Source organism: Trematomus bernacchii, unplaced genomic scaffold, assembly GCF_902827165.1.
Source record: "Trematomus bernacchii unplaced genomic scaffold, fTreBer1.1, whole genome shotgun sequence".
Taxonomy (NCBI): Eukaryota; Metazoa; Chordata; class Actinopteri; order Perciformes; family Nototheniidae; genus Trematomus; species Trematomus bernacchii.
This window is the reverse complement of record NW_022987705.1, coordinates 10,979,787-10,995,021: the sequence shown is the minus strand read 5'-3', so window position 1 is coordinate 10,995,021 and position 15,235 is coordinate 10,979,787. Positions and strand designations below refer to the sequence as shown.

Here is a 15,235-nt window from a genome sequence, read left to right as displayed (position 1 = left end):
AAATGGCAACAGGCTCATATACTGAGTGGAAGATCGTGTATTGACGAACAGAAACAGTATTGGAAAATGAATAAAGCTTAAACTCACATGGGATTACCAGAAAAAAGTTATTTAGTCGTAATGTTTTTAAACGGAAATGTGCGTCATATCTCTTAAACAACAGCACAACTCACCAAGTGGTAGGAGTCGTAAGAGTTAAAAGACTAAATTGACTTGCATTGGTTTGTATTTGTGTAAGATTATAGACGGAACATATATTATCGTACCTGTTTGTTGATCTTTTACGCAGATGCTTCCTGAAAGGTCTGGTTTTATTTAAGATGATTTCACAATCACCAGAGCTCTCAGGAGCCAACATCAACAACAAGTTTATACTCAATGGAAAAGACAGCATTTGTTCCACTTTTCTAAGATTTTCCCTTAATGGTGAAACATATTTCTATCGATTTAAAGTAAAACCTGAATAGAGTTTTAACATAGTAATCCACATAGGCCTACCCTCATCATGTTTCGACAGGATGGGTATGTCCCATTGATAGGGGCGGTGTCATCTTAAATACCAGCCTTTTTCGTTTCCTCAGGGTTTTCTTGTTTCAGGGACCCTTCAGCTGAGAGAATCCTGGTTTTTGACTGAGCAGCTAAGATGGCAGTAAACGGTAAAATCGCAGTCGTGACTGGAGCAGCGATGGGAATAGGAAAAGCAATAACGGAGATACTCCTGGAAAACGGTGCCAAGGTAAAGCTTTAATTGTGTGAGATCCTATTGAAGGTAACAGCATGGATGTTCAATGTAGGCCTATGAATTAAGTGGTGACAACTAAAAGGTACATTCTTAATATTTAAATGTTCTGCCGATATTATAGTCATATTTCAACCTGCTTTTAAAAGTAAATCAGTTTTATAAATGAACGTTTTTCATAATTTAGCACTGCAACGTGCCTTATCTTTATTGACATATATGGGGATCAATTCAAGGAGCAAAGGTACAACAGCCTCCAAAATCATCATAAAGTTGAATCAAGAGGATACCAGTTCAACAAAAACTGAACATTTTAAGGAAGGATTTATTCTTAGAATGTTGTGACTACACTTTTTAGCTATGTGTTAATCCTATGTCTTTCAGGTTGCCCTCTTGGATGTGAATGAAACAGCTGGAAAGAGTTTAATCGAGGTCCTCAAAAAACAATATGGGCTAGAGAGAACTTTGTTCCTGAACTGTAATGTGGAATCAGAAGAGCAGATCAAAGGTAGCAGGCAAACACACACACACACACACACACACACACACACACACACACACACACACACACACACACACACACACACACACACACACACACACACACACACACACACACACACACACACACACACACACACACACACACACACAAAGATAAACAAAGTACGGAAATAGGGGAGGTACTTAAAAGGGAACGTCAGCTGGAATGTTGTAAACAAACCTAGACATGCATGAAGCTAATCAATCCCACCAGAAACCTGCTTTGTGTTAAAATATTGCTAAAATCACACAAAGTGGAATGTTTAGATGTTATGTTCATTTATGTACATGTATTTAGTAGAATATACATTGTTATACCCCATCAGTATGTTGATTCTTTGTTGAACACACTTCTAGTGCATATGACAAAAAAAATGTAACTCGACTTTTGAAAATAGCATCAATTATTCCATAATAGCTATATATTATAACTTTATAATTATAGTTATTCATTTTTATTTCATGCAACAAATTATTAACAAAACCTTTTCTCAAGTAAATATTTGGTCTATAAAATGTATTTTCAACTGTCTAAAAACCCCCAAATAATTTAGTTATCAGTACTATCTGAAATAAATGTCAAAATCTCGAAGCAGCGGTTTCATGGACCTTGTTTTGAATTTAAAGGTCCCATGACATGCTTTTCCGGATATTACCCGTCCCCTTGTGTGTTATGTAGCTTTTTCTGCATGTAAACGGTCTGCAAAGTCACAAACCCTTAAAGTACACCCTGTAGCGAGTACAACTCTAACACAGAAAATACCTGTCTGTAGTCCATTTTTTTCTTCCTGGTCATAGTGACGTAACGCGCAATTGGTCCAAATGGACCAATCCGCGGATCTCCCAACCCAGTCTCACATCTAAACGTGTAATAACTACGTTGGTCCACAACTTGGGACGTAGTATTTCTACAAAAACGCCTCTGAAATGGTAGAATCCCTACGTTTTTTTCACCATTCATTTCCAATGGCTGGCATCTATGTCACGTGATCTTCAACTTTCTCTCCGCAGAAATAAAAAAACATGGCCGACCTTCGTTTTATTCCCGGTAGAAAATGCCTATTTTAAGGTTAGTTTGGCCATTAAAATGCGTTTTGATGTCATTTGATGCGAGAAATATGAGTTGTTATTTCAGATTATGTGTGCAGTGGATGTGCATGATCTTTAGTTTGCTAGTTATTACGAAGAATACTTCAGGAAATTTCAGAATAAAGCAGCTTTCAATTTGAACAGTGTATTCATTTAACTCCACATAACTCAATTTCACATGCTCCAAACGGCCCCAAACTTCACATGTGTACAGCCCTAAAGACATATTTGTGTCAGTTTTGAGATTTAGTCAAAATGTCGTTGCTATGGTAACAAAATGGCGCTGTGAAACACGGTTTTCTCATAACTCCAGTTAACATACTCCAAACGGCCCAAAACTTCACAGGTTTGATACCGATGCAGCCCTCAACACATCTAGGCATATTATGGGGTGTCATCAAATTCTGTTTCCATGGCGACAGATCCCTCGCCTTGAAACACAGTGTTGTCATAACTCGATGGAAAATGGTCCAAACGGCACCAGACTTCAGATGATGGCTAATGGTCCGGCCCTGAACAGCTCTACGCCAATTATGGGATGTCATCATATGCCGTTGCCATGGCGACAGATCCCTCGCCATGAAACACTGTGTTGTCCTAACTCACTGGAAAAACGTCCAAACGGCACCAGACATCAGATGATGGCTAATGGTCCGGCCCTCAACAGCTCTACGCCAATTATGGGATGTCATCATATGCCGTTTCCATGGCAACGCATCCCTCGCCAAAAAACACAATGTTGTCTTAAGCAGGGGCGTCGCCTGGACCTGAAAACATTCGGGGCTTAGCCCACAGTGGCGGCGGCACTACAGTGGAATATTCTACTGCAACACTCCCCACACGCACACACACAGTACACCCGTGACTGTTACAATGAAGGCTCGATAATCAGCTCACGGCATATAGGCAGGGTTAAAGTGGTATTTTTTATGAGTGGGGGGCTCACCTGCTCTAGGGGGTCTGGGGGGATGCTCCCCCGGGAAGATTCTTTTTTAAATATTGAAGTTAAATGCATCAATCTGGTGCACTTTGAGAGCAAAATGAAGAGATCTATGGATACCTCTCTCAACACCCATATGAAGCAGAACTGTAAACAGATTTACTTTTTCTTTATGGATATTTTACTAATCACTCCCCTTTTAAACTCTATTCTTGTTTTACTGCCATATAGTATTTCATAACTGTTTTTCCTTTATTCTCTTATTTTTTTATAACTATAATGATCATATGAAGGTGTGCCGCGGAAATAATCTTTTGAATAATTTGTGACCAAACCGTTTGAGACCCACTGAGATAACTTAGACTAAAGTTATGTATCTAAACACTCAGAGAGTCCTTTAGCTCACCTGAGTCTCTCAGTCTGAGAGGAGAGGACTCTCCTCCAGCTTCTTGTGGAAACAGCTCCTTATGTCCATTACTGCAGCTAGCAAACCAGATGCTAACAACACGGTCCATGCTGGCACCGGTCCCTCCCTCCCCCTCTCTCCCTCTCTCTCTCTCTCACACTAAATGCGCTATTGCCACACACACACACAGAGCCGAGCTTGAATGACACAAGCACACGTTTATTTCCATGCAACTCTCTGATTGGTCTGGTGTCATGCCTCTGTTGCATTCACTGAACACGGGAAATTACAGTGCTGCCGTCCTCTCTTGTGTCATGATGAGGTTCACGTAAAGCACGGTTAATGTATTATATTATTGAGGGAGAATTGTCCGGGGCTAGAGAAAAAACACTCAGGGCTAAAGCCCCGGATGCCCAGGCCAGGCGACGCCACTGGTCTTAAGTCAATGGAAAATGATCCAAACTGCACCAGACTTCAGATGATGGCTACTAGTCCGGCCCTCAACACCTCAATATGACAATAGTGAGTTTTCCTCTAAAGCTGTTGCCATGGCAACGCATCCCTCGCCGTTAAGCATGATATTGCTATAACTCCTGTGTAAATGGTAAAAAAGTGTTCAAACTTGACATGTGTGCTAACGGTACAGCCCGAAAGACATATATGTGTCAGTTTTGAGATTTCGTCAAATGCCGTTGCCATGGTAACAAAATGGTCGCCGTGAAACACGGTTTTCTCATAACTCCAGTTAACATGGTCCAAACGGCCCAGAACTTCACAGGTTTGATAACGATGCAGCCCTCAACACATCTAGGCATATTATGGGGTGTCATCAAATGCCGTTACCATGGCGACAGATCACTCGCCATCAAACACAATGTTTATGATACTGCTGTAAATCCCATGTACGTTGTCCGATCGGCCTGAAACTTTCCACGTTTGCCAACGTTCGAGTCCTCGAGACACCTAGACACACACCTCGACGTGCGGACAACAGCCTGCGGAGCGTCGAAGACCCGCTCAACGCTGCTTGCAGCTTTAATTGTTATTATTATTATTATTATTATTATTAGGCTCCGCTTTCCACCTTCTTCTCCAGTAGGACTCAGATGAGGGTGTACTCTTATGTGTGGCTGTGAAAAAAAATTTTTATTATGAAGGGCAGACCATCTATTTGTATTTATATTTTTGTTTTTTTTAGAAAGGGGCAGGTCATATAAGATTGTATTCTTCTCCCTGCTCCTTTTCGCTCAATGGTGTCTAGAGACATGTTTTGTTGGCAATTATTGTACATTTGGCTATGCGTACCATGAGCGGGACAAATAAAAATGAAATGAAATATCCCAACCAATCAGCTACTGTGGTGACTTGCACAGTGGAGCTTATCATGTTTGTTAGATAATGGGCCCTGCAGTCCCGCCACTTTGGATCAACAGGGACAGTGAGGGGGCTTAAAGTCTCTTGATACAATCTTGGCCCCCATTCCCTGTTCAATAAAGCACTATAAACAAGATTGGATAACACTGTGGTCATCATCTAGAAGTTAATAATGAAAAATAATCAAACTGAGTTCTTAGAAGTCCATTCAAACACATTCGACAGCTGTAGTAGATACTGTATCAGGTCACCATTGTCTTTAAATGCTTTCACACCTCAGGGGCAGATACGCCATGATTGTATCACAATATCATAGCTAATCACATCTCTGTGGTCTTGTATCTCATAGCATCTCTAGCTCTGATGTTTAGATCTAACTTTGAAAAGGGTGATGTTAGTTTCCCCTTTTTATGTTTGCATACAGCACACAAAAACAAACAGGTTTTGGACCAAACTTCTTCACAAAGACAGAAAAAAACATTTATGTACATAGAAGATTTGGATATAAAAAGAGATTCAAGTAGAAACACAACACATATTCTGTAGTACCACCAAGGTACAAGACAGCATATGATACTTTATGAAGACTCCTGTACTTTTACTTAAGTAGGATTTTGAACACAGGAAATAATTGCTCATATTACTCATTAAAAAAAGTATCTTTGCATTGATGTTTGATACTTTTAATCACAGTAAGTCAAGGATCTGAGTACTATAACTACACAAACCATCGTAATTTAATTATTTACTTTTTGTTCAATGGCAACTTTCTTTGGACATGCAGCTATCTGCAGTATTGTGATGGCTCATTTTTCTCCTTGACCTTTTTGAATATTTGAACACAAGCTTTCCCTACCTTTCCTTAGCAAAGAGTTTTCAATTGTTTAGGATTAAGACTAACAATTTAAGAAATACTTTATAAATCCACAAGGGGAAATTACATTTGTCCCAACCCTGATCCTTTTCACTGAGTTGTTATTGACATGACATCACACACATACTTTAACCACACTCTATTCATGTTTTGGTAGCCAAGTGCATATACTGGTATGATAATTATATTCTGATTCTGATTCTGATAACTGTTTGTTTTAAAAAAAAATCACATGACTGAATGTTAACCAGGGTTTTCAGTCATTAACACTTTGGTTTAAAGCATCATACTCATTCTAAACAACTTTTTAAACTATTTATTGGAAGCTGTGGGGAATTAAAGCAGAAGACATGAGCGGAGAAGTATTTTGCGTTGGCTCTTTCCTGAACTTCAGTTTTTGGTGCTCCCATATCAACTGCTGAACTGGATGGTTAACTTTCTGCTGAGAAACATTTGACCTTTGTTATAACAAAATAAACAATCCATGGAATCACACGGCTAAAATCGATAGTTCTCTTGCAGCTGCTGTGTTGCAATAATCAGATACACTTACACAAGATACAGAATTGTTGGGACACTAACACCCATACCATACATGTCAATCTGAATTAAAAGCTTGAAATAACACAAGATAAAGATGACACAAGATGATAAGTGAAAAACAAGTTAAGGTTTAGCAGCCGAAAGAAGTGAAACTTACTTACAGAACTTTGTGTTCCAAGACCATGACCAGAAGTCATCATGCCAATGGCAATGATCTTGTTTTTGACTGATTCAACATGATGTTTTGTGTCAGAGAACAACAAACATGACATGGTTCTGTTACACGTTGGTAGCTTGAATACAAATACAAAATATTTGAGATTATGCAAGGGAAGGCCATGTGGCAAGACCAACCTGGTCTCACCAGAATGCGTGACTCCACCACGACTCCTTAACACTGCAGTGCGTGGTGGAGTCACGAACTTTGCTACATTTACGTGTCTGCACCACGCAAACAACCCCAATGTAAAGTGAATGAGGCTCCTTTGTCCTTAACCCTAGCCCTGAACAGCTCTACGCCAATTATGGGATGTCATCATATGCCGTTGCCATGGTGACAGATCCCTCGCCATGAAACACAGTGTTGTCATAACTCGATGGAAAATGGTCCAAACTGCACCAGACTTCAGATGACAGCCCTCAACGCATCAATATGACAATAGTGAGTTTTCCTCAAAAGCTGTTGCCATGGCAACGCATCCCTCGCCGTTAAGCACGATATTGCTATAACTCCTGTGTAAATGGTAAAAAGTGTTCAAATTTCCCATGTGTGCTAACCGTCAAGCCCTCGACACACATATATGTGTCAGTTTTGAGATTTCGTCACATGTCGTTGCTATGGTAACAACATGGTTGCCGTGAAACACGGTTTTCTCATAACTCCAGTTAACATGCTCCAAACGGCCCAAAACGTCACAGGTTTGATAACGATGCAGCCCTCAACACATCTAGGCGTATTATGGGGTGTCATCAAATTCCGTTGCCATGGCGACTGATCACTCGCCATCAAACACAATGTTTATGATACTGCTGTAACTCCTAAATACATTGTCCGATCGGCCTAAAACTTCCCACGTTTGCCAACGGCCGAGTCCTCGAGACATCTGCCTGACGTCGACGTACGGACAACAGCCTGCGGAGCGTCGAAGACCCGCTCAACGCTGCTTGCAGCTTTAATTGTCCTTGTTTTTGTTTTAAATAAAGCATATTCAATCGAGACATGCCAAACATGTGACGTCATATGACGCATCGCATCTGCGCACAGGGAGCAGGGTGACCCCGAGATCCGTATTCCCCGTATTTTTTAAATAAAGAGATTTTCAATCACGGCCGCGCATCAAACGTGTGACGTAATGTGGTATTAAAAGTATTAAAAGAGGTGAAAATCACTACAAGTCTGGGCATGTTGAGAGCTGTACATACACACACATTTCATAGTCTTATATTTCAACAGTTTTACGACAAACTGTGACTTTTTTGACATGGAAATTATTATTTAAGATTGACAAACATCATATGTGTAATTCGTGGCACAATTCAAACGGGATCGAAAGATAATCTTTCTCTCTCCATTGACTTCAATGCATACTTTTTCCGAAATAAGATCCCATGGAGGAACCCAGAAGTTTGACGGACATTACCCACAATCCTCTGTAGCAACCATAGACTGTATAAAAAAATTCAATAATACATTATTCCGAGTGTGCTTGCTTTCCTCTTTGAAAGTCATCACATAACGGCATTGTAATACATGTTTCGGCTGCATTAAATATGACATATCTGCCGTAGTTAACTCTATTTAGAGAGCCCTGATGACAAGACTTCTAGACAAACAGGAACTGCCGCCAAAACTGAAAACTTGACGTGGATCTTAAATATATAAGCAATTAAACAACATCTTACATTTCTTTTCACACAATACGTCTCCTTGCAGTATCAACACTAATTCGGCTGACTTTTATATTTGATCCAATTGGTAGATAGGCTGTATTTACGCCATAACAGTGCACAGCTGATAGAAAGGGACACCTACTGGTTAAAGCACGTTATTGCATTTTATAATTTTATTATTAGATATTAATAGGAGGATGTGCAAAACAGACAAACTAATAAGGCTTTATTTAAACATTAAAGAATACTTTAGGTTAAGGTCTTCTTTTGAATAAGAAAAAAGCTTTGGGGGTATAGAAGATGAATATGGAGGGATGAAACCCTCTTTTGATGGTCACACATGCAGCACACACAGTGACATTTGTATCTACAGATAAATATTAAGCCTGACAAAGTACTTAACTAATATAATATATTGCTTTCCTGCAATGTTAACTATGTTGAAGCACTTATTTTAACTGATATTATACATATGTATTATACTCTTATAAGATGTATGTAGATAGTATAAGAAATGTGCAGAATATGACAATGTAATGGTGGAGGTACACACATATTGATAGATGTCTTGTAATGCACTGTTGAGGAACCTGCGACCCAAGTTTTTCATTCATTGCATAACTACACCGTAGTTGTGTATAATATGATATGTCAATAAACCTTTGAAAATCTTGAAATCTTGAAAGGGATGTGCAAAATAGTCATTATATACAGTCTTTAATTAACTATTAGTAGAGAATAACGACGAGTAAAGAATATACTTTATAGGGATCCTATTAATATCTAATAATAAAATTATAAAATGCAATAACGTGCTTTAACCAGTAGGTGTCCCTTTCTATCAGCTGTGCACCGTTATGGCGTAAATACAGCCTATCTACCAATTGGATCAAATATAAAAGTCAGCCGAATTAGTGTTGATACTGCAAGGAGACGTATTGTGTGAAAAGAAATGTAAGATGTTGTTTAATTGCTTATATATTTAAGATTCACGTCAAGGTTTCAGTTTTGGCGGCAGTTCCTGTTTGTCTAGAAGTCTTGTCATCAGGGCTCTCTAAATAGAGTTAACTACGGCAGATATGTCATATTTAATGCAGCCGAAACGTGTATTACAATGCCGTTATGTGATGACTTTCAAAGAGAAAAGCAAGCACACTCGGAATAATGTATTATTGAATTTTTTTATACAGTCTATGGTTGCTACAGAGGATTGTGGGTAATGTCCGTCAAACTTCCGGGTTCCTCCATGGGATCTTATTTCGGAAAAAGTATGCATTGAAGTCAATGGAGAGAGAAAGATTATCTTTCGATCCCGTTGGAATTGTGCCACAAATTACACATATGATGTTTGTCAATCTTAAATAATAATTTCCATGTCAAAAAAGTCACAGTTTGTCGTAAAACTGTTGAAATATAAGACTATGAAATGTGTGTGTATGTACAGCTCTCAACATGCCCAGACTTGTAGTGATTTTCACCTCTTTTAATACTTTTAATACCACATTACGTCACACGTTTGACGCACGCCCGTGATTGAAAATCTCTTTATTTAAAAAATACGGGGAATACGGATCTCGGGGTCACCCTGCTCCCTGTGCGCAGATGCGACGCGTCATATGACGTCACATGTTTGGCATGTCTCGATTGAATATGCTTTATTTAAAACAAAAACAAGGACAATAAACAAACCAGTCTTCACAACGGCCGGACAAAATACTTTGAGCCGCCCTATAGAGTGGCGAAGTCACGCCCATCTACTTCCGCCCCATGGGACCTTATTTCGGAAAAATAATGTATTGAAGTCAATGGAGAGAGAAAACGTATCTTTCGATCCCGTTTGAATTGTGCCATGAATTACACATATGATGTTTGTCAATCTTAAAAAATAATTTCCATGTCAAAAAAGTCACAGTTTGTCGTAAAACTGTTGAAATATAAGACTATGAAAAATATGCAACTAGAAAGACTACAAATCCCAGAGTCGCGTAAGTGATGTCACAATTGTTTTCCTCCACTAAGAGATAGCTAAGATCAGCGCCATATAGATATAATCTATCTATATGGCGCTGGCTAAGATAAGATAACTTTAACAAGATGCCTGTGTGCTTAGTACCAGGTTGTTCATACCAGCAATGGGTCTTGCTCGTTCTTTCGCTTCCCGTCTGATGAAAGGACTAGGAGTGTCTGGATCAAGCTAGCTAGTAGCTAGCACGTTAGTTAGCATTACAGCCTTGTCATTTGTATTAGCCTTAACATGAAGTAACATTAAGTAACCCAAAATGTTAAACAGTAAGAGTAGTAGTCATATTTCGTGAACCCTTTGAAGAGTACTGTCACACCGGTGTGATCATTCCATAATACACAATTTAAGCCCGGGGGAGAAATGCTAACGCTAACGCTAGCATCGACGATCTTCTCTACTTCATGCTATCTGCACAAATGGTTGACATTAAACATTAAAACGACCAGGCAGTTCAGAGAGAATCAAAGGAAGGCAGGCAGGCAGCTTTGCATGACATTCTTCAGGACGTGTTTCATTGTGGTGATAGTGAGGGTAGTCAATCGTTTTGTTGACAAGACAGTAGTGACGGCCATCTTGGTGACGTGTGTTGTTGATCAGAGATGTAGTTCATTGAGCGTTTCACACAAACAAATGTGTTACTTCACAGTTTTACGACACATTTTTTTTTTTTTGACTTGCAAAATTATCTTTTAAATTGACAAACATCATATGTGTAATTCGTGGCACAATTCAAACGGGATCGAAAGATAATCTTTCTCTCTCCATTGACTTCAATACATAATTTTTCCGAAATAAGGTCCCCTTCCGGTCCACCGGAAGGGGAGGGACTTCGCCGGCGAAGTCCCTCCCCTTCCGGTGATCACGGTCAGTGTATGTTTTGGTCATTGGATTTTCTTTTCACAAATGGATATTCAAAAACAAAAAACGACTGGATATTTAATTTTCGTTTTAAAATTGAAATACCAAAATTGAAATACAAGGCGTTTTTCTTTATCATGGTCAAAAAGGGATTTACTAAACTTAAAAAACGGGATGATTTTCATTTTCTACTTCTCAAAACAAAAAATAAAATCACTAGAAAACAGAAACAAAAAAACTACAGTTTTTTCATATTCTGCTACCGGAAGTTACCTTACGCAGATGAGGACGGTCAATCCGTGTATCTAAGGTCCATTTGTTTTCACAACGAAAACAGCCAAGACACATATTGAGCCCAGAAAATAAATGTTATTAAGGGCTGTAAATATAATAGGCTATGTCTAAAATGGACAACATTGTTAGGAGATTTAAACTATACAGCGATTCTGTACTGCGGTCAACTCAGCCATCTCTCGAGTTTGTTATTATTTTTTCTGCCATTAGTTCTTCGTGATATTGACACTGTTGGACTCAGTAGGCTAGTAGTGAAACTACCACAAGTACTATGAAGTACTTACTGTGTACTTTTTGAGTAATCCTCTGTCAATGTCCCCTCCTGAGAACAAGAATGCATGTTTCTCTGCTATTTTGAATCAGCGTTAAAACACCACTCCGCCAACGCCACAGTCACCCCACCCCCGCGCTGATGGTCACTGCCTTATGTGAATGATGCCACACTAAGAAATGTACAATGTGGCCAAATAAGAGGACAAGTTCCACCTGGTTATGAAATTAAAAGTGAACAAATAACTTGTTTCTGCTCTTTAGCTGCCTTACAGAAAACTGCAGAAGCCTTTGGTGGGATAGACATCGTTTGCAACAACGCTGGCCTGTTGAATGAGGAAATGTGGGAGAAAACTGTCGCTGTAAACCTCGTAAGAAGTAGAGAGAAGCACACTGCATCTGGCTGCTATTATGTCAATTTCTTATACCTGTAAATTACACCACAAATAGTCATTCATGAAACACTGCAATTGTATGTGTTGTGGTCCACAACACATACAATTGCAGTGTTTTATGAATGACTATTTGCACCACTGCACGCAACATTTTTCTTTCTTTTTAAACTTCATTTAGTTCAGTTTTCTGTTTTTTATTTCACAATATGTAGTACACAACAAAGTATTCATAGACATAAAGAAACAAATCACAGCTGTTTACACCAATATCAACAGTAACTATTCTATGTTTTAGATGGGTGTTATCAGGATGAGTTACCTGGCTCTGGAGCACATGAGCAAGTTGAATGGAGGTCGTGGCGGGGTCATCGTCAATATTGCATCTTTGGCAGGTAAAGACCAGACAAAAAAGTGTCTTTGTTACAAGAAATTCTTGTTTATTATTATAAACTGCTTTTGACTTTGTTTAAATTCTCAGAATTTGCAGAAACGAGTCGGGTAGAAAAGAAGAGAGATGATATATCTTGCATAACAGACAAATAATATATGTTTCACAAAGAATTAAGCCTGCAGACAAAGGACGGTATATGAAAAAGCTACATTCATTGCAGCCAAAAAGTTTATAAAGAACTCATAATTTTAAAGAATACTTCACCCACAAAATGACCAAATGTATATCATTTACTTACCTGTTGTAAAATCTTTAAGAAAACTTTTTGTCTGAATGATATCACCCCCATCCTGCAGGTCTGGGCCCTGTACCAAGCTGTCCTGTCTACACTGCCACCAAGCACGGAGTGGTCGGCTTCACTCGAGCCATGGCGGTAAGGATGGTTTTCGAGAAGAAATTTCCAAAAAAGAATTAAACATGTCTCAATAGGTGTACTTTTGTACACTTGCTTTTATTGATGACAAAAGTGCTTTCACACTGAGAATTATGGCAAAATGCAGTGTACTATGAACTTTCAAAAAGTTTGCCATCGGTCGCCATCTTGGCTATTTAACAAAGGTTGCGGGGCATAGCTCTATACCAGTGTTTCTCAAACTTTTTCATACCAAGGACCACTTAACCAATAAAAAAACACTAGCGGACCACCTAACTCCACAAATATCCAAAATCACATCGTTTTTCTAGAACAGATTACAAATCGCCTGAAAATGGTACAAACAAGTGGCAACATGTGTGATGAAAGTGTTGCGCTATATCATGCAATCGAAAGTGAAACTTAAGCTCGCTCCATTGCGGAGATATTCCCGCGAGAGTGCGGAAAACTTAAATGTATTTATTTATTTCAAATGTGAAATTGTACCAATATACTCACGGACCACTAGGGGGCGCTCACGGGCCACCAGTGGTCCGCGGACCACACTTTGAGAAGCACTGCTCTATACAAATACAGGTTACATGTGTGGTTATTTTACATTTAATAAACATGCAACATCAGTGTTGTTGAAAGAAAGCCACTGTTAATTTTATTGGGTTAATTTAGCAGTCTGCAATGTACCATCAAGGATAATGTTGTCAGCTAGCTAGCTAGCTAGCTAACAGCTACAATATTCACTTCCAGCAGCTTTGTGATATTTAAGACAACACTATCCAGTCAAAATGCCCATTGCAGTGTTGGCAGAGACATGAGACACAGTTTAAGTAATGCCTGTGTACAATAAGTCAATTAAAGTGTTTTTTAAAGGTCCATTTGGTCGTCGTTACGTCACTTGGTTCCCAGAAGAAAAAAATGGAAAAAGAAAAATCTCCAACGAGGCGTTCTGGGGCAGCATAGACAGGTCTTTTCTGTCTTAGAGTTTTACTCGCTACAGGGTGTACTTTGAGGGTTTGTGACTTTGCATACCGTTTACATAACACACAAGGGGTAATAACCGGAAAAGCATGACATGGGACCTTTAAGTGCATGTACAGAGATAGTGTTGTGCCCACATAGGTGTGGGAATCAATGCAAATTATATGAAATGCTTTGACATTGTACAGGCTTTTTTTTGCGAGTATAATTGAATTGCTTTTCCTGAATGAGACACCTTGTCCTTTTAATGTCTTGAACATTGTGCTTCTGGAAGTTGAATCTAAATAATGTGTATGTGGGTTTTTTCCTAGGCTGCCTCTACCGCTTCAGGTTATGGCATACGGTTCAATGTTCTTTGCCCAAGTTTTGTCCAAACTGACCTCTTAGTCAATACTACATCCAATCTTGGGCAATTCTCCCACCTGGCTGATGCAAACAAACAGCTTGAAGACATGTTTGGGATATTAAAGTGAGTCTTGCTTGTGTTGATTTGTTAATGATTGTACTAAGGCTCACAAAAAATATCAATTTTATTCAACAATGCATAACCTTAGGTACTACCACATACATTTCCATAAAGCATGAAAAGAATTCCATTATCTTTAGACTCCTCTATGACTTTACATGTTAAGATACATTCTTGTGAACATGTGTGATACTGGATACAGGCGTATTCATTAAAATCACTGTACCCTTTTTATTTCAGTACGTCTGAGGTAGCAGAGTGCGCCCTGGAGCTGATGAAAGACGAGACGAAGAATGGAGATGCCTTATCGTTGATCCCTAAAGGAAAACAATACATAACTTTTCCATCTTTCAGTTAGAAGCTCCCTGCAATTAAATCCACAACGCCAGCATTGGCAGGTATTGTAGTATTGGATTTTATAATCAAAACTGCAATGCTTCTCTTCTTGAAAGCACAAAATAAAAAAACGAAATGCCTCAAGTGCCTTTGATTACAACTACATCAGACAAATAATTGTATTGAAAATGTCTTAATATTGTCGACAATGTACATGGGAAGTCTAAGCTGGCCGCTGTTGCCACTTCTTCTCCTTTCATTAATTTTGCTAGTACTGCTGAAATAAAATATTTGCTTTTGGTTACAATACATGTGTGCAAGTGTGTCCCTTTACTGTGGTAAAAGTAGCATTGCCGGACTTCAAAGATACTACATTACATTAGTAATAGATAGATA

General features: G+C 38.9%; 1 protein-coding gene across 1 annotated transcript; it reads left to right on the top strand.

Annotated features, from left to right (window-relative positions):
* Window positions 1-563: 563 nt before the first annotated feature.
* Window positions 564-15,148, top strand: LOC117490295 (15-hydroxyprostaglandin dehydrogenase [NAD(+)]-like). Its single transcript, XM_034139973.1, has 7 exons — window positions 564-736; window positions 1,124-1,247; window positions 12,108-12,214; window positions 12,534-12,630; window positions 12,986-13,062; window positions 14,349-14,506; window positions 14,744-15,148. Exons 1-7 carry the CDS (start codon window positions 644-646, stop codon window positions 14,859-14,861), a joined length of 774 nt encoding a protein of 257 aa, XP_033995864.1. The 5' UTR covers window positions 564-643; the 3' UTR covers window positions 14,862-15,148.
* Window positions 15,149-15,235: the final 87 nt, after the last annotated feature.